Here is a 19,102-nt window from a genome sequence, read left to right on the forward strand (position 1 = left end):
ATCTGTACCGCATAGGGTATTTGTGACCGACTGATCCAGGGATCCCCCACTAGGACAGACTGCTTGAAACTTCTTGTTCGACAGCTCCATCTTCGAGATATGGTTCTGCAGGATCCAGGTTGGTTATTTTAATTTTTCCTTCATAAATGTGCAGATGTAAGGTTGTTTTACCAGTCCACATTGGTCAGAGCTAATGCAGACCTCTAGTATACCTCCATTGTCTCCAGGAATATGGAAGCTACTGCCTCTAGGGGAAGATGTCTCCATATACAGCTCTGGCAAAAATTAAGAGACCACCACATCAAAACCCTGTCATGGGCAGCCCAATCTCCAGATCTGAACCCCATTGAAAACCTCTGGAATGTAATCAAGAGGATGATGGATAGTCACAAGCCATCAAACAAAGAAGAACTGCTCAAAAGTTTGTGCCAGAAGCAGTGTGAAAGACTGGTGGAAAGCATGCCAAGACGCATGAAAGCTGTGATTAAAAATCATGGTTATTCCACAAAATATTGATTTCTGAACTCTTCCTGAGTTAAATCATTAGTATTGTTGTTTTTAAATGATTATGAACTTGTTTTCTTTGCATTATTTGATGTCTGAAAGCACTGTTGTGTTTTTTTTTTTTTTTTTTTAACCATTTGTCCTTGTCAGAAAAAAATACTAAATTTATTGCTTGGAAATTCGGAGACATGTCAGTAGTTTATAGAATAAAATAACAATTTACATTTTACTCAAAAATATACCTTTAAAGAGAAAAATCCGACAATCTGAACATTTTGCAGTGGTCTCTTAATTTTTGCCAGAGCTGTATATGGTACCAAACGATGTCTGTCCAGTAGCGCATGATGGTTGTGCTGCTTGCAAACATTTATACTGTTAATTGCCGCCAGTGATTTCTTCTTTTAGTATTTCTTCATTTTCTGTGGCTTGTTTCTCAGATGTTGAGCTGATATGTGAAGCTGAACTGGATTGTCAAATGAGAAAAACTTGTTGTGGCCGGATACATAAAAATGGAGAGACCTGGAACGTCTCATGGAGTGAGGAGATGATATTGTGAGCAGGCGTAAAGGGTAACTGTAAAGGGTAACTGGGGACGGCTTGCTATAAAGGGCTGTTTATTATCTGCTGGAACGGTTTTTGGAGGGTTTCAGGTTAGTATTTGATTCTGTCTTTACATACAGTGAACTCGCTCCTCAGAGCAAGGAGCTGTCTTTGAAAGTGTGGCAGATAGTAAGAAATGCAGACAGTAAGTGACTTTTACAACTTTTCTCCACCTAGATTGAAACATTTGCTGCTAACTTCTAAAAGTATTCCTTTATCTCCTGTAGATGTTCTCCTGGGACACACCTCAGTGGCGCTGATGTCACCAGAAAAAGACCTGTGTGGGAAGCGTCTATACCCGCTGACTCTATGCACAATGTTACCTAAAATGGCAGCCCCTTTAATATCCGTGGAGGTGGGTTATAATGGAAAATCACAAGTCGTTCTGTTGCAATGTTGGATGCTGACATACTGGTAATAAAGGTACAAATCATATATGCCAGACCATACATGCACCACTAACCATGCCCAGGGTGCGCAGATGTATATAAAAGGTTCAGTGCAACAACAAGTAAACATAGAAACCGAAAAAGACAGCACTACAAGAACCAAGTAAGAATGATATAGCTCTTTATTAAATAACTATTAAAAAGACATCTTAACAGTATCAAAAGAGAATACAAGAAAAGACAATGATCACCAAACAGTAGCAGTGTGGATACTGACAGGTAGATGGTACGTCAAAGCCTCATGTTTACCACAAAAATATAAGATGCGCTGTATAATACTGCACATAACATATCAGCCTCTTATGGTGCATAAGTATATAAATGGTTAAGAAGCATACGTGCAAAAATATATCACCTGAACATGCACAGCAAGACCGATAGTAAAGTAGGAGAGGTGAGTAAACAAATAGTTAACCGGTCATAGTACCTGAGGGGAGACCACACTGCCATGTGCCCCAACGCACGTTTCGGCGCGGTGCCTTCTTCCGGAGGTGTGGCGTGATACTAACATATGGGATATTTAAAGATGGTGTCAACCAATCAAAAAGCCCCTTGTATATTGACGCATTGCTGCATAAGGACCCACACATGCGCATGTAGTAGCGCGATATGACGCGGCGGCCAAGAAAAGACCAATCAGGTCCCCTGTAACAAAACGAAAAGCAGCCCAACCGCGCGTGCGCAATGGATAACACCCGGGCAGCAGCGAGAATGTAGCCTGGCCACACGTGCGCAAACCGTCACCCAGGCAACGGTGCAAGCGTCAGAAGAGGAGGACGCAGGGTACTAACAGGGTCACGCCCACCGGTAAGGCGCGAGCCGGGAAGTGAAAGCCCTGCATACACAACTCAAGGAGACGCTACCACCACCGTCCAGCAACGAGGTGCCAACGCGCAGGCGCTAGAGGAAAATTGGAGTTGTTTATGCAGGGCTTTCACTTCCCGGCTCGTGCCTTACCGGTGGGTGTGACCCGGTTAGTACCGTGCGTCCTCCTCTTCTGACGCTTGCACCGTTGCCTGGGTGACGGTTTGCGCACCATCTTTAAATATCCCATGTTAGTATCACGCCACACCCCTGGAAGAAGGCACCGTGCCGAAACGCGCGTTGGGGCTCGTGGCAGTGTGGTCCCCCCCTCAGGTACTATGAACGGTAAACTATTGGTAATAAAGGTGCGATGCAGGTCTGACTGCCGGGCTCCTTGCCAATCACACAGACCTGTATACTGACTATGCTTCGTGATTGGCGCCTAGCTGTGCATGTACATCATGGGGATGGTGTGCTCACAGAGCATGGGCTTTACTATCTGCACTGGCTGCTGGATATTCATTACAGATGACCTTCTATAATTGCCAGAATTAGAGAGAACGTGGATACTTGGCCTTTTTTATTTATTTTTTTACCCCTTAGATTGTGTTCAATAACGACTGCAGCATCTAAGCGGTTAAATGGGCTGACCACTGGGGGTCCAACTGCTGTGAATCCAAAGATCAGGGCTCTGCAGTCCTGTTCATGAGGCCGTCCCAAATGCATAGGCGATATCTTGCTTTATTTTTGGGAATAACCCTTTAAAATGCTACGCAATTTAAATCGCACAGTGGATTCCATTAAGAATAATAGTTCTTTCACTCCCTCTCAAACAGGTTAGAAAAAAAAGTTGCAAATGTGCAGTACTGGAAATGCAAATAGATTTTCTTTTTTTGTTGTTTTGTTAGAATGAGACGGGCACAAATCCGAGGACTGTTTTGCATCTATGTGAATGTATGTTGGCCTCGTAGTAACCTATGGCTTGTGCTTTCCACCCACTCATAGTTTCATATACCAGATGGGAATTTGCCACGTGCTACTTTGGGGGCTCCACCTCAGAGAATTAACATTACTCCTACCAAGAAAGTGGAGATGGATCGTACAGTGATGGCAGATGGTACTATTGTAACTACTGTGACAACAATTCAGTCAAGGCCAAAACTTGACGGTAAAATAGGTAATTTTTTTTTTTACATTGTACAGTTTCCAAGCTCTACTAGCTGTCCAATATATTGGTAGGGGACATTTAGAGGGAGCCTGTCACCAGAAATAATGCTGTTAACCTGCAGATATGGGGTTAATCTGCAGGTCAATAGTGTTATGCTGCCTCGCGCATGCACACAGCCGAATGCAGCGGGGAGAAAATTATCTTTATTCTCCCTGCCCATATTCAGTCCTGGAGGCGGCGCTGGTTCATTCACCACTGAGTATACAGAGCGGCGCTGTACCCGCTCCCCCAGCTCTGATTGACAGCCGGCCTCCATGTAGAGCCAGTGTCGGCCGGGGGTGCGGGTACCAAGGCCGATCTGTGTACTCAGAGCGGTGACTGAACCGGTGCCGCCTCCATAACTGAATGCTGGCGGGGGATAGTGATCATTTTCTCCCTGCTGCATTCGGCTGCGAGCAGGCGCCGGACAGCATCATCACACTGTTAATCTTCAGATTAATCCCATATCTGCAGGTTAACAGCATTACTTCTGGTGACAGGTTCACTTTAAGAACTGAGCCGTCATGTAGCGTTTGTAGGATTGGCCAGCCTGAGGAAGCTTAGAATTGATTTAAAAGAACAAAAAGTGTTGTTTTTTTTTTTTTTTTTTTGTAACCTGTGCTTTGGTGGCCAGCACAAACCACAATCAAAACATTTGTTACTGAGCAACCCCTAGGGGTTTAACCCCTTAGCGACCGCCGACACGCCTTTTAACGGCGGCCCCTAAGGGTACTTAAGCCACAGCGCCGTTAATTAACGGCGCTGTGGAAAAAGTACATAGCGCCCCCCAGAGGCCGATTTTCTCCGGGGTCTCGGCTGCCGGGGGTAGCCGAGACCCCAGAGAACATGATTCGGGTCGGTTTTCACCGACCCCGCTTTTGCGATCGCCGGTAATTAACAGTTTACCGGCGATCGCAAAAAAAAAAAAAAAAACGCATTAGTATTGTGTTTCTCTCCCCTCTAATGTGATCGGACATTAGAGGGGAGAGAAATAGGGTCCCCGACCCTCCTCCTTCCTGTCCGGGCTCCAAAATGGCGGGCGCATGTGCAGATGCGCCCGCCAAAGCCTAGCTTCCCCCGGTGTATTGGGGTCTGTTTTTACAGACCCCCTGGAGCGATCGCAATCCCGGGGGTCTTTACAGACTCCTGGGATTGCGATCGCTGCAAATAGTTTGTAAAAAAAAAAAAAAATGCTTTGCATTTCTCTCCCCTCTGATGTGATCGCACATCAGAGGGGAGAGAAATAGAGCCCCCGAGCCTCCCACCATACCTCCTCCTGATGTCCCCCTGTCCCCGGTCCACAGCCCTTGGTCCCCGGTCCCCAGCCCACTGCTCCTGGCCCCCCTTCTTCTTCTCTGCTGGAAGAAAATGGCGGGCGCAGGCGCAGTGCGCCTGCCATGATCTGCCAGCAGAGACCCAGCAACCTATGAGAATTTTCTCATTGGCTGCTGGGTTTTGATTACTGTAATATGTCCAATTACAGTGATCAAAACCCCTAATATTTAATAAACATGGCAGCACTTGGGCTGTACCTCTCTCTTCTCTCCTTGTAGTTGTTCTAGGAGAGAAGAGAGAGAGACTACAGTTCAAGTGCTGCCCTGTCAGTTACAAATAACATATCATCTGCCTCCGCCAGCATCCAATTTACCCACCCCCGTTCTCCGTAATCCCTGCATCATCAGCAGAGGATTATAAAAAAAAGAAAAAAAAATTATAATTTTTATTTTTTTATTTTTTAGGGTTAGGGTTAGGGGAGGAATTAGATAAAATGGCCCGCAGAACTGTTAGCGCGGAGCAAGCTTACAGCCTGCTTTGCTCCGGCAGCTAAACAGATTCTGCCCCTGAAGTTGAGCAGTTTTCAGACAGTGATGACGACTCTTCCTCCACGGGATCCCCCAGCCCGGTGGTAGCGGAGTCGGTCATCACTGCTGAAGCTTCAGAGGCAGGACCAAGTACCGCAGTCCCCCCACCGCTGTGGTATAATGACACCTCATTTTCCCCTCAAATTCCCCCTTTTTCTGCAGTCCCTGGAATAAAAGTAGATGTCGCCAATTTTACCCCCATTGATTTTTTTTAAATTTTCATTAGCCCCGAAGTCCTGCAATTAATCGTCCACCAAACTAACCTATATGCCCGGCAATATATTTCCCAAAAACCCACTGCCTTTCATTCCCGTTCCTGGATCCCCACAAATGTCCCCGAAATTAAAAAATTCTTAGGCCTCACCCTGAATATGGGTATAGTAAAACAACCCACTCTCCGCTCTTACTGGGCAACAAAAGCTGTCCACTGCACCCCTGTATTTGCAGCCATCATGTCCCGAGCCCGTTACGAAGCCCTGATGAGATTCCTCCACTTCAGTGACAATTCCCAAGCTCTCCCAAGAACTGACCCCAACTACGATCAGCTAAATAAATTAAGACCCCTAATTTCCCTCCTAAAAACTTCCTTTCTAAATTCCTATACCCCAGAGCAAAATGTGGCAGTCGACGAGTCCTTGATGAGCTACAAGGGCCGTCTGTCATTCCGCCAATTTATTCCCTCCAAGAGAGCCAAATATGGCGTAAAATTATATAAAGCTTGCGAGAGCTCATCAGGGTACACGTCCACCTTCCTAATTTATGAAGGTAGGGACCGCCAAATAAACCCCCCAAACTGCCCCCAGACAATTGGTATCCCAGGCAAAATTGTCTGGGAGCTAATGACGCCCTTTCTCAATCAAGGGTACCACGTGTATACCGACAACTATTACACGAGCATCCCCCTATACAAATCCCTCCATGCTGCAAATACAGGGGCCTGTGGGACAGTGAGGAAAAACAGAGTGGGGTTTCCGTCACAGTTGGTGTCCAGACGTTTGGAGAGGGGGGCGTCATTTTCACTTGCAAGCGACCAACTACTTGCAGTGAAGTGGAAAGACAGGAAGGACGTCTATATGCTTTCCACACTGCATACGGACACCACTGTGATGGTCAGAGAGAGGGGTGCCACCAGGGACAAAGAAAAACCTGTCTGCGTCACAGACTATAACAGACATATGGGTGGCGTAGACCTGTCAGACCAGGTTCTGCAACCATAACTGGTCAAGAGGAAGACCAGGGCGTGGTATAAAAAGGTGGGAATCTATCTAATTCAGACTGCCACCTACAACAGCTTTGTCCTATATAAAAAATCTCAAGGACCACTTACGTTCCTGCACTTTCAGGAAAAAGTAGTAGAGAGCCTCATATTTGAGTCCATGGCACCGGGGGAAGCCTTCGACTCTGAGGATTCCCGGAGACTGTCAGAACGCCATTTTCCTCACCCTGTCCCTGTCACTCCCACCCAAAGGTATCCTCAAAAAAGGTGCCGAGTTTGCAGAAAGCATGGCAGGCGGAGTGATTCCCGATTCTATTGCCCCACATGCCCATCCCAACCAGGCCTTTGTATCTCCCCCTGTTTTGAGACCTACCACACCACCTACAATTATTAGTTTGTTTTTTTTTCAATAATTTTTATTTTCTGCTTAGTGGCCCCAGTAGTACAATTTGGAACAATTGATAAATAATATTTTAATTAGTAGATCCCATTTTACCCCATTTCACAATTAATTCCAGAACTTGATCAATCCCATACCAAACTACTATCCCAACAAATTCTCATCCACGTACCCACGTCTGTACGCTCTAGAGTGTGGACCCCACAAATGTTCTTGCAAAGTCAGGTCATCTGAAAATTCTACGACTCGATCAATCCCATACCAATCTACTATCCCAACAAATTCTCATCCACGTACCCACGTCTGTACGCTCTAGAGTGTGGACCCCACAAATGTTCTTGCAAAGTCAGGTCATCTGAAAATTCTACGACTCGATCAATCCCATACCAATCTACTATCCCAACAAATTCTCATCCACGTACCCACGTCTGTACGCTCTAGAGTGTGGACCCCACAAATGTTCTTGCAAAGTCAGGTCATCTGAAAATTCTACGACTCGATCAATCCCATACCAATCTACTATCCCAACAAATTCTCGTCCACGTACCTATGTCAATAAGCGTTAGAATGTGGACCCCAGAAATGATCTTGAAAAGTGAGATTATCTGAAAATGAATTCTAGGACTTGATTACTCACAAACCTTTTTGACCATTTATCTAACTTTGACTGTTTTTATAACTGTCTTGCTACACAAAACTTTGGCTTCCATTTATATTACTTATATTTATGTTGATGATACGGGCATGATCATTTTATTGTAGGATTTCTAAAAAATGAGGAAGTTCCGTACTTATACACTATGGGCTTTACTTTATGGTTCTTGCCGAACCTCTGGTACCAGACAATACTTTCTATAGAGAACTGGTTGTTTTGTGCATATAGCGGTTCTGACCTTGGCGGGTGGGAGCTTGCTATGGTGTACCACGTCTATTGGCACATTCGTCTCTCATATAGGGATTGATGGAGCTAAAAGGACGTTGTACGACCAGTCTCTGAAAGTGTCTGCCATTCTAGCCCTGATGGTGTTCTTTCATCTTTGGAACAAACTCCGCTTTGCCACATAGTTGGCTGCATTTTCCTACACATTTTGCCCTTCATTCCAGTACAGTTTATTCTTCCTGCTACAATATACGCAAATGCGGGACAACTGTTTTGTTAGCAAGATCAATTTTATAGTCAGCCATTGTGTTTTAGGAGCATGCCTCCCTCTGTGAGTAATAATTCCTGGAAGGATTTTCTTTTTTGCTCAATGTCTCTAGAAGCTTTGAATGGGTCCTGGATCTTCAATTTCAAATAAAGCCCTTTCTGTCCAAGCCCTGCCATTTGTCCAAACAGAACTTTTTTACTACATATAGGATATCGCTGCACTCATAATAAAGTGGGTAACGAATTGTGGGGTCCACTTTTTGATGTTATTTCTGAAAAAGTGAGACATTCAGGTCTAAAACAAGATTCTCGTGGAAAAAAATGAATTTTTTCAATATGACGACCTAATGTTATCAAACTCTGTGTCATACATGTGGGTTCAAATTGCTCAATATACCCCCGATTAAAATCTTTGAGGGGTGTAGTTTCCAAAACAGGGTCAGTTGTGGGGGGTTTCTGCTGTTAGGCACATCTACAAACCCAAAATGGCGTCCGCTCTCACAATTAAGAGATTAAAAAGTCAAACGGCGCGCCTTCCCTTCCAAGCTCCGCAGTGCGCTCAAACAGAGGTTTACCCCCACATACGGGGTATCGACATACTCAGGACAAATTGCACAACAACTTTTGGGGTCCATTTTGTCTTGCTACCCTTAGGAAAATAAAAAATTGGGGGTGAAAAGATCATTTTTGTGAAAAAAAAAATGATTTTTAATTTTTTCGGCTCTACGTTATAAACTTGTGTGAAGCACTTGGGGGTTCAAAGTGTTGACCACACACCTAGATAAGTTCCTTAGGGGGTCTAGTTTCCAAAATGGTGTCACTTGTGGGGGGTTTCCACTGTTTAGGCACATCAGGGGCTCTCCAAATGCGACATGGTGTCCGATCTCAATTCCAGAGAATTCTATGTTGAAAAAGTCAAATGGCGCTCCTTCCCTTCTGAGCTCTACTGTGCACCCAAACAGTGGTCCCTCCCCACATATGGGGTATCGGCATTCTCCGGACAAATTGCACAACAAATTATGTGGTTCATTTTCTTTTTTTACACATGTGAAAATAAAAAAAATTGGTTCTGAAGTAAAATATTTGTGAAAAAAAGTAAAATGTTCATTTTTTCCTTCCACGTTGCTTCAGTTCCTGTGCAGCAACTGAAGGGTTAATAAACTTCTTGAATGTGGTTTTGCGCACCTTGAGGGGTGCAGTTTTTAGAATGGTGTCAATTTTGGGCATTTTCTGCTACATAGACCCCTCAAACTGACTTCAAATGTGAGGTGGTCCCTAAAAAAAATGGTTTTGTAAATTTTGCTGTAAAAATAAGAAATTGCTGGTCAAATTTTAACCCTTATAACTCCATAATAATTTTTTTTTTTTTTTCCAAAATTGTGCTGATGTAAAGTAGACATATCGGAAATGTTATTTATTGACCATTTTGTGTGACATATCTCTTTGATGTAAGGGAATAAAAATTCAAATTTTGAAAATTGCGAAATTTTCAAAATCTTCGCCATATTTCCGTTTTTTTAATAAATAAAAGCAAGTAATATCAAATAAATGTTACCACTAACATGAAGTACAATATGTCACGAAAAAACAATCTCAGAATCAGCGGGATCCGTTGAAGCGTTCCAGAGTTATAACCTCATAAAGTGACAGTGGTCAGAATTGTAAAAATTGGCCTGGTCATTAAGTACCAAATTGGCTCTGTCACTAAGGGGTTAAGTGTTAACACCACAAGTTCAGTCCATTTTTCACCCCTTCACAACCTATGACTTATAGATGCCTCATAGGTTGTGTCCCTCCCTTTGATGCGGCCTTTGGTGCTGATCCGCCCACGGCTGTTAACACTTTAAATGCCGCTGTCAATCTGACAGCGGCATTTAACTCATGCAAACCAGATGTGCGTCACCAACCCCACCCATCATCACCGCCGGTCACATGGTCGCAGAGCGCCGATAGGTTGACATGACAGCCGCAGGTGTATCCGTGCGTGTCATTGCAGATGTCCTGGCCAGATGATCACAGGTTTAAGTCTCCTAAAGGGACTATTGAATCAGGTAAAATGTTGAAAGGTTTCAGAAAAAACATTCAAAATAAAACAATAAAAAAACAAACATTTGGTAATTGGTATTGCTGCATTCTGAAATGTCCGATCTATGAAAATCTGACAAGAATCTGATCAGTAAACAGCGTAACGACAGAAAATCAAAACAAAAGAATTACGTTTTTCGTGGTCGCCACAACTTTTCAATAAAATGCAGTAACACATGATCAAAATACTGTGTCCGCCCCAAAATGGTATCTATAAAAGCTCAGCTCGGCACACAACAAATAAGCCGTCACCTAGCTCCAGGTCACGAAAAATGGACACGCTATGGGTCGTCTGGTAAAATGGCGACTTTTTTTTTTTTTTTTTCCCCCTCACAAACTTTGGATTTTTTTTTTTCAACATGTAAAGAAAAAACAACCTAGACATGTTTGATGTCTGCAAACACATAATGACCTGGAGAATCATAATGGCAGGACAGTTTTACCATTTAGTGAACATACACGGTAAAAAAATAAAAAAACAAAGGACAATTGTAGAATTGCAATTTCACCATCCCACAAAAAAGCAATTCCTCACATGGCTAGATTGACAGAAAAATATAAAGTTGTGGCTCTAAGAAAAAGGGAGCAAGAAACAGAAATGATAAATCAGGTGGTCGTGAAGGGGTTAACATTAGAAATTGCAGTTAAGCTACACTTTGTCATGTAGTTTCTGCTTCAACTTCTTTCCTTTCTTGACCAGAGTCTCCTGCCAGATCACCATCCAAAGTAGAAGTGACTGAGAATACGCCGGTGTTGTTCCCCCGCAGCGGCTCTCCCGGATCTTCTCCCAGTGGCAGTGGTAAGATGCCGCTCCACATTGCCTTTTTGATATGAATGTTTAGCACAATACCTTTTTATGCTTTATCTGTCTTTAGTTTATTAAAATTGCCTAAAGTCTGTACACGTTCCTCAACATTGAAATTACAACATCGAGAAGGAAAGTCGTAGCATTCTGAAAATCACAGCTTGGACAGACATGTAAATGATACACAAATGGTGAAAAATACACACAATTCTCAGATCTCCATTTATTCAGCATCAAGTATGAGCGCTGGGAGAGAGGACCTAGCCCAGCCTGATTGACCAGATCTGGGATCCATCCATGACAGGGGTGCGCGGGCCGCATGTGGCCAGCAGTACTGTTCTATGTACGGATGTGCTACACCGGGTCTGGTGGCTGGTCACATGGATTTTGCATGTCAAGGAGTGTGAGTTGGCACTCTAGGGACAGGTATTTTGGCATATTGGAGGAGACCCACAGCCCAGAAAGGACTTGCGGAGAAATGACCGTGTGAGTGCTGCTCTATTCATTGCGCCTCAGGGGAGAAGAGAAACCTTTCACTGTTTTAGCATCTTGCGTTAAAGGAGTTACCCCCAGGATAGGTGATCAGTTAATGATTGGTCCGATCGCTGATGCTTGTACTGATGGGCAGGCCGTGCCTGATGGGGCACTTCTATCTCGGTTACAAAAGAAAGCAGCAGGCTGATCCTCGACCGCGGCACTGCACACTAACAGGGATACAAGTTCCCTATTCCACTGATCAGCGCAGCAGTCAGACACCACCATCAAGTTATCTCCCATCATGTAGTTAGGCGCCAACTAGTGTTCACCCGACAACCAAACTCGAATAGAGAAAGCTGCGTGTGTGGTCTTTTCCTTTCTAGATTGTGGGGGGAGAAAGTGATCCTTTCAATATGGCCTCAGGCGGCGATGCTCCCTAAATCACAAGTTCTCTTGGGGTTGCTTCTATCTGACAATGCGCTCCTCAGATCAAGAAAGCCGGTGCAACCCTGATCGGAGGTCGCTGTTCATGGTTGGATGACCAAAAGTGTTAGCTACGTACCTCCTGATTTTTGTTTGTTTTTTTTACATTTATAGCTATGATGTAGTGCGTGCATTAATCAACTTATGTATAGTATGTGTATTAATCCGTGTATGTGTATATGTTTATTGCGCACAGTGTATTTGTGTCCCTGCATAATAATCTCATCCTACCAGTGTGCGGCACCTTTATTTTATTTGTTTTACTTTATATGCAAATGCAGCAGCTGCTCTATAAAGCTGCCATATATCCCTGATTTATAAAGTGCTGCTTTCCTACACAATTCTGTCCAAGTCAGCCTTATTGGGGGGTGATGTGTGTCGCCATACTGCCATGTTCCTTGTTTTCTGTGAATAGCACAGAATTTGCTTTTATGCAAAGCACAATGTGATGTGTCCCATCATGGCTGATCCATTGCAGATGGTCACGTACCTGAATGTTAGCCCTGCTGAGCTTCACAGCTCTGTCTTGTGGTGTACAGTCCTCCTGGTGCAGGTGCAGCCACTTGACACTGCGCAGCTACATGGCTGTAAAATATTGGAGTAACACTGAGGATGTTAAAATAGATTTTCTTTTTTTTTTTTTTTTTCGTCATGTAAATAAATATCAAAAAGAATAATTTCAGAACTTTTTCAACCTCTTGTTGAAGTACTCTAACCACATCTCCAATTATAAGAGGGTGTTCACGCTTATGCACCCACATCATTTTTGTTTTGTTTTCCCCCTCAAAATGATTTGTCTGTTTCTCAATTGAATTGTACAGATTATGGGTGACAGGTGGGAAAAGTTCTGACATTTTTCTTGTTGCTGTTTTTGTTTTTTACATGTCAAACATTGTGGCAATTTATTAGAGGTAATATTTCTAGGGTAATGTGCAAAGCTTTTGAACCAGTATGGGGAAAAACGCTCCAAAGTAAGAATGGTTTCCAAATAGAAGTTTAGAGAAGTGTAAATGATGTTATTTGTGAGGATTAAGTATTGCAGGTTCTCTGCAAACACACCCTGACTAGATGCTAAGACTTGCCCTTTTTTGTCAGGTGGCTCTCCATCGTCCATCAAGCTAGGTCCTGTGGCAGAAACTGCTATTAGACAGTTAACAGAACCTTGCAACAAGCCATCCAAGAGGACACCCACCAAGCGTAGCATGCTGATCATATCAGGCGTATCAAAGGTTAGCCACGGGACCCTGGAGGTAGCTTTCCCCCTTTTTTGCCTCCATATTTTATGGATTGACAAGTACTTACAATAATACGCTCTTCTGCAGGCACCAATTGTTGATGATGAGATGGCCCTTTCTTTAGGATACGCAGCTTCCATGGATGCATCATTTCATGGGACTAACACATGCTTTCAAGAGTCATTAATGGAGGGCTCCACTGAATTTCCTGTGGAGGTGGCAGCTTCCCAAGGTCAGGACACTGATGACACCACAAGATCGGACATTTCAGATCGACCATCCCTGGATGATGTGGAATCAGAAACTGGCTCTACTGGAGCCTTGGAGACACGCAGCCTTAAAGACCACAAAGGTAACTAGTCTCAAGTCCCACGCTTGGCAAGACGATCGTGCTTGTATGTGACTTGTCTACTAGATCTTATACAAGAAGCGTCATCCAAAGCAGCCTGCAGGATCAGACTGATCTCACTGCTTACTACACATTTACACTGGCAGATTTTTTTTCCCTAGAATCAGCATCAATAATAATAATAATAATTTTTATTTATATAGCGCCAACATATTCCGCAGCGCTTTACAAATTATAGAGGGGACTTGTACAGATAATAGACATTATAGCATAACAGAAATCACAGTTCAAAACAGATACCAGGAGGAGTGAGGGCCCTGCTCACAAGCTTACAAACTATGAGGAAAAGGGGAGACACGAGAGGTGAATAATCAACATAGCAGATGGATTGCCAGGTATTTAGCTTTTTACACATGGCAGTCTTGGCATTTTATGACCCGTTGTTGGTTACTGTAATCTTTCGGTCACGTTCAGCTTCATTATTGGCAGATCATCCCTGCTGCTACTATGGGCAGATGACAAGCTGATTTTAAAGTTTGACCCAAAGATGGAGACAGAAAAGCATTTGTAAAGTGATTGTGACCAATGGTTGTATGAACATTCAGTCACGCTAAAAGGCCTGTGGCACAGGCGGCAGCTGAGTTGTCGTCTTCTCATGTTTGGTTGTGGTAGTAAGGTAACTTTCTGCACCGCCATAGCTATGAGAGCAGCAGCAATGCAATAGTGTTTATGGCAGCTTTCAGCACCCGACTCTTGGCCTGGAATTTCTGCCTCCTATAGGATTATTTCTGATTATTGAAATGCAATATCTTGTTTCGGAACACATGCTTTTATAGAATCAACCTTGATAAAGACCTGATTGCCGAAACGTTGCTGTTGTCTGAGTGCCATCATAAAGCTTTAAAAGTGTGTTTGGTGCCTCTGGCATATCGGACTAACACTTTAAAATTGGCCGGGAGGTGATGACTGGTGCAGGGAAAAGGCATGCTGTCCTACAGAACATAAAAAGATCAGAATTAGCTGGGTAGAAAGGCAGAATGAGCGATTGTAAGTGCACAGTGCTATATAATATGATTTGTGATGAAACTGTAATGAACCTTGTGCAGTATTCCCCACACACTCACATTGATTTGTTTCGCTGCAGTTGGATTCCTTCGAAGTGGCACTAAGCTTTTCTTCCGCCGACATAATCGAGATGCAGGTCTGAGCCAATCTCACGATGACTTGACAAATTCTGCTACCTCTTCCCGTAAGAAAAGCAGCTTTCCACGGCGCCTATTAAAACGTTTTTCTCTTAAGACCAAATCAAAGCCCAGTGCTAATGGGAGAGCCCCAGCCGGAGAGAAGTGATCTGTTAGGAGAGGCTGCTTTTCACCTCTGTCCTGTTACTGCATGCCTGCAAAGCTACGCCGGGATGCTAGCATTTTATAAAAGGCAAGAGCATCCTGCGGCATCTTCCTACTGACTGCTGGATTCCGCTGCAGTGTCTCGGCGCAATATTGAAAAGTGCTGCTTCTAATAAGGAACCCTAATGAGATGAACTTTTATTGCAACATTCAATGCAGGTGCAATGACTTTTCTGTAATCTTCATACTGAATTGCAAAGATGTCCTGTTACTGTATGCTTGGTGACTTTCTACCAGTTCCACTATTGATATTTTTTTATATACACCACCGGCTACCTTTAGTTAGCTTATTTTCAAGTAAACCTGTGAGCAGTATTGCAAGAAGGAATTAAAGTGCAGCACTTGTGGAGTATGGCAATCAGTTCCTGGTGGGCAGGCAAAGTTCCCAGCAGCTCATCTTACCTGTGTCGGTAGCGTGTCCTTCTTACCCCTCTGCCTAATGGTGCTTGAGCCCATTAATGGTTGCTTTAGATAATTAACCCTTAAGCCTGACATTATGCTTTTAACTTGAACTCCACTTGAAATGTATGTACACATTACCAGCTAATGCTAACACTTAGTCAATACACTCGCTCTGTCCAGTCGGTGCTCGCCGTGCAGGACTCTGGAAGAGCACACCATATCACCACGGGAATGGCCGCACCCAGTTGTCTGTCTATATGCAGCAACTGAGGAACGGCAACACACTGGCTGCTAAGAAAATGTTATTTGTTGGGGAATACGAGTCTTCACTAAAGACGCATGTCAGGAGAGTGGACAGATCGTATGTAACGGGTAAAGCTCTCAGAATGCAAATGATGGCTCTTGCTATTGGTGAGAAAATATTGCATCAGACTTGGTCAGTAAATTCTGAATATTGTCCTGCTTCTGCTCTGCTGGCCAGGGCCTAATATTATGTGTATGACTTTTTAATATGAAGTTTTCTTGTGTATTTAATATGTAAAGAAAAAAACCACCTATTTATTTGCTGTATTTATTCTGTATCTTTTGGCTGGAGTGTAAAACAGTCCTTATGCAACAGAAGGTGGTGAATGAGTCTTTTCTCACGTGAAGGAAGCCGCCGTTCCTCGTGCATGCAAAAACTCCACAGATCGCTTATCCTGTTTACAATCGCGTAGTGAGACAGACGTACTGTTATCTTCTACACGTGATAATTTATTATATTTATCGATGTACAGAACTCCCATGTAAAATGCGTAATTTGTGATGTCACCGGTGACCGTAACAGATGCGGTCATACCGTAAGGCTCCGTGTCCGTCCTGGTGGTAATGTTCATCACATGGATCAGTCAGGATTACCATCTGTGCAGAACGGTACACTCCGTTACTGATTTATTTCCATGTCCAAAAAATACAACCAAAATTGTCCACTTGGGATCATGAAGAACTGTAATGAATTGGTGAGAAATATGATGGTTATTGTGTCTTGGTAATTAATGAAATAAAGTGAAGGATCATTTCATTCTTGTTTGCTGTTTTGTTTTTTTTTTCTTTGAGTAGTGACACATTTCTTTTAATGTAATCATAGCCGTGAAGGTTTTATTTAAACAGCTTTACTTTTAAAGGAAAAAAATCCAATAATTATGAAATTGCAAAATGCAAGGCAAATATACCAAAAACACAAGGAAAAACAGAATCCCAAAACCAAAGTGAGTCAAAGAAATAGGAAAGCGGACTGATAAGGTGGAGTACACGTGGAGATGAAAATATTGCCCTAAAGTAATTAACTACAAGAAACCAAAAAAAAAGTTTTGAGCAAGTGTCTAAGGCTACTTTCACACTAGCGTCGTGCACTGCACGTCGCAATGCATCGTTTAGGAGAAAAAACGCATCTTGCAAAATTGCTTGCAGGATGCGTTGTTTCTCCATTGACTAACATTAGCGACGCTTTGCCACACGTCGCAATCGTCGTGCGACGGTTGCGTCGTGTTGTGGTGGACCGTCGGCAGCAAAAAACGTTACATGTAACGTTTTTTGCTGCGTTGTGTCCGCCATTTCCAACCGTGCATGCGTGGCCGGAACTCTGCCCCCACCTCCCCGCAACTCACAATGGGGCAGCGGATGCGCTGGAAAAATGCATCCGCTGCCCCCGTTGTGCGGCGCTTGCACAGTATGCGTCGGGCCGACGCAGCGCGACGGCCCCGTACCGACCCTAATATGAAAGTAGCCTAAGCCTGCATTATGCAAAGCTAATGCAAAATGAGTGGAACTTGAGAACATGGGGCATAAACTCGGCTATATCTATCAAAAGTGTTTACCAAAAACACCTTCAGAATAAGAGGGAAGCAGGGACCCACCACTCCCAACATGTTTCTAACTTTAAAAACAAGCAGTGATGGTTTGCATAAAAGTAAATGGGCTGCAAAAACGAGGCTCAAGCTTGGCTTAGATGAGTACACCCCATTTGAAGAGTAAGGATAATATAACATTCATTACAAAATCTTCAGTTTTACTCATTATTTGACACACAAATGAGTACACCCCACATGAAAAACTACTGCATCTAGTACTTTAGCCTCCATGATTATGGACAGCACTACCCCTTCTTGACCTATGACTGGACAGGTAGTAGAGAAAAAGTGAGGCTGACAGCACTCGCACAAAGGGGCGCTCGTTCCTTAATCCAGGGAACCAACCTGGATATTCGAGTAGTCCAAAGAGAAAAGATGAACAGCGCTCCAATCGGGTGTAGTAGTATCAAAACGAAATCTTTATTGATCCATGTAGAAGCTTCTACATGGATCAATAAAGATTTCGTTTTGATACTACTACACCCGATTGGAGCGCTGTTCATCTTTTCTCTTTGGACTATGACTGGACAGGGTCACAGAGGTTAAAAAGCCCCTCCACTCCAGTGTTTTTCCTGCCCCATCAATAACAATGCATGAGAGGACCGTGGGAAGAACAGAAGAAATCTTCCTGATTGCTCGACGCACCTAGCTCCTTCCTCCTACAGGGCCCGAAGGCCGACTATTCTCTGACCAAGAGGTCCCTAAGCCTGCCAGTAGAGCTGGAGCTCCTGGTCCAAGACGCTTCCTACTCAGGGAAACTCTCTGCTCATTTTCGTCCATTCCGTTTTTGGTCCATGCACTTATGGCAATTGAAAAAAGGAGCCTGATGATGCATATGGAAGACAAGTGAGAGGAAAACTATTGTACTAATGGGCCTGAGTTACCAGTGCAGCAAAACAATCATTGGAGGAACAAAACGCTGGCCGTTATCACACCCCTACTGAATCCCTGGGACAAGAGTGCGGTCCCACCTTTATCAAGTGGTCTGGGGCCGACACACCTCTAGGTAGAGGTAACTCAACCAACAGCCAACCAGTGCACATTCAACAATGCAGTGTTCCTGGTTGTGATGCTGCTTCCATCCATGGTGGGCTTGCGGTATTACCAGCTTCCCGGGTTCACCTAATTATATATGGAGGCGTTCTTACTACAGGCAGACGTTTTGAGTGACAGTTTGGAGGGAGGACAATTCAAAAAAATGGGTTCACAGGGGTGCACTATCAAATTAATTCACAGAGTATGGGAAAAAGTCAAACTCATTAGGGAAGTGAGTGGGTTCACCAGATTCTCGCCTATTTGGGACAACATTTATCTACTGGAATTTAGGCAGAGGGAGGGTTTTCACTTTTGGTCTGCAGCAGGTATTAAACGGCTGGGGCAGCTGATAAGTCAGGGCAGACTTAAAACATTTGAGGAGTTGCAGGAAGAATTTCAGTTGCCACGGCCTGAATTGTTCCAGTATAATCGTATCTCTCATGCTTATCAGGCACAGAATAAAAGGGGAGCCATAGTGGTACAGATTGATCTCATGATCGACTATATCCTTAAGAATAGCTGCACGAAGGGGGCGATTTCAGAAATATATGGGTTTCTACTTTTTTCTTTCCTGGAAAAATATCCCATCCGAGCCAAAGGGAAATGGGAAGCTGAATTGGGAATAATTGACAATGATAGATGGGAGTCGGTCCTAGAATATGTGCCCAAGATATCAATGAGTGAACCTGGCAGGCTATCACAGTTATTCGTAATCCATAGGGCCTATAGAACTCCTGACAGATTGTT

General features: G+C 43.7%; 1 protein-coding gene across 1 annotated transcript in view; it reads left to right on the forward strand.

Moving 5' to 3' along the window:
• The window catches only part of C2CD2L (C2CD2 like), a 31,268-nt gene extending 14,777 nt beyond the window's left edge, over window positions 1-16,491 (forward strand). Inside the window, exons 6-14 of the mRNA XM_069741765.1 lie at window positions 16-118; window positions 942-1,056; window positions 1,185-1,249; window positions 1,332-1,459; window positions 3,363-3,534; window positions 10,975-11,073; window positions 13,135-13,268; window positions 13,362-13,626; window positions 14,768-16,491. Of these exons, the coding sequence (XP_069597866.1) occupies window positions 16-118; window positions 942-1,056; window positions 1,185-1,249; window positions 1,332-1,459; window positions 3,363-3,534; window positions 10,975-11,073; window positions 13,135-13,268; window positions 13,362-13,626; window positions 14,768-14,973 (1,287 nt within the window). The 3' untranslated portion in view covers window positions 14,974-16,491. The remainder of the gene's footprint in view (window positions 1-15; window positions 119-941; window positions 1,057-1,184; window positions 1,250-1,331; window positions 1,460-3,362; window positions 3,535-10,974; window positions 11,074-13,134; window positions 13,269-13,361; window positions 13,627-14,767) is intronic.
• Window positions 16,492-19,102: the final 2,611 nt, after the last annotated feature.

The sequence above is a fragment of the Ranitomeya imitator genome, chromosome 10 (assembly GCF_032444005.1).
Source record: "Ranitomeya imitator isolate aRanImi1 chromosome 10, aRanImi1.pri, whole genome shotgun sequence".
Taxonomy (NCBI): domain Eukaryota; kingdom Metazoa; phylum Chordata; class Amphibia; order Anura; family Dendrobatidae; genus Ranitomeya; species Ranitomeya imitator.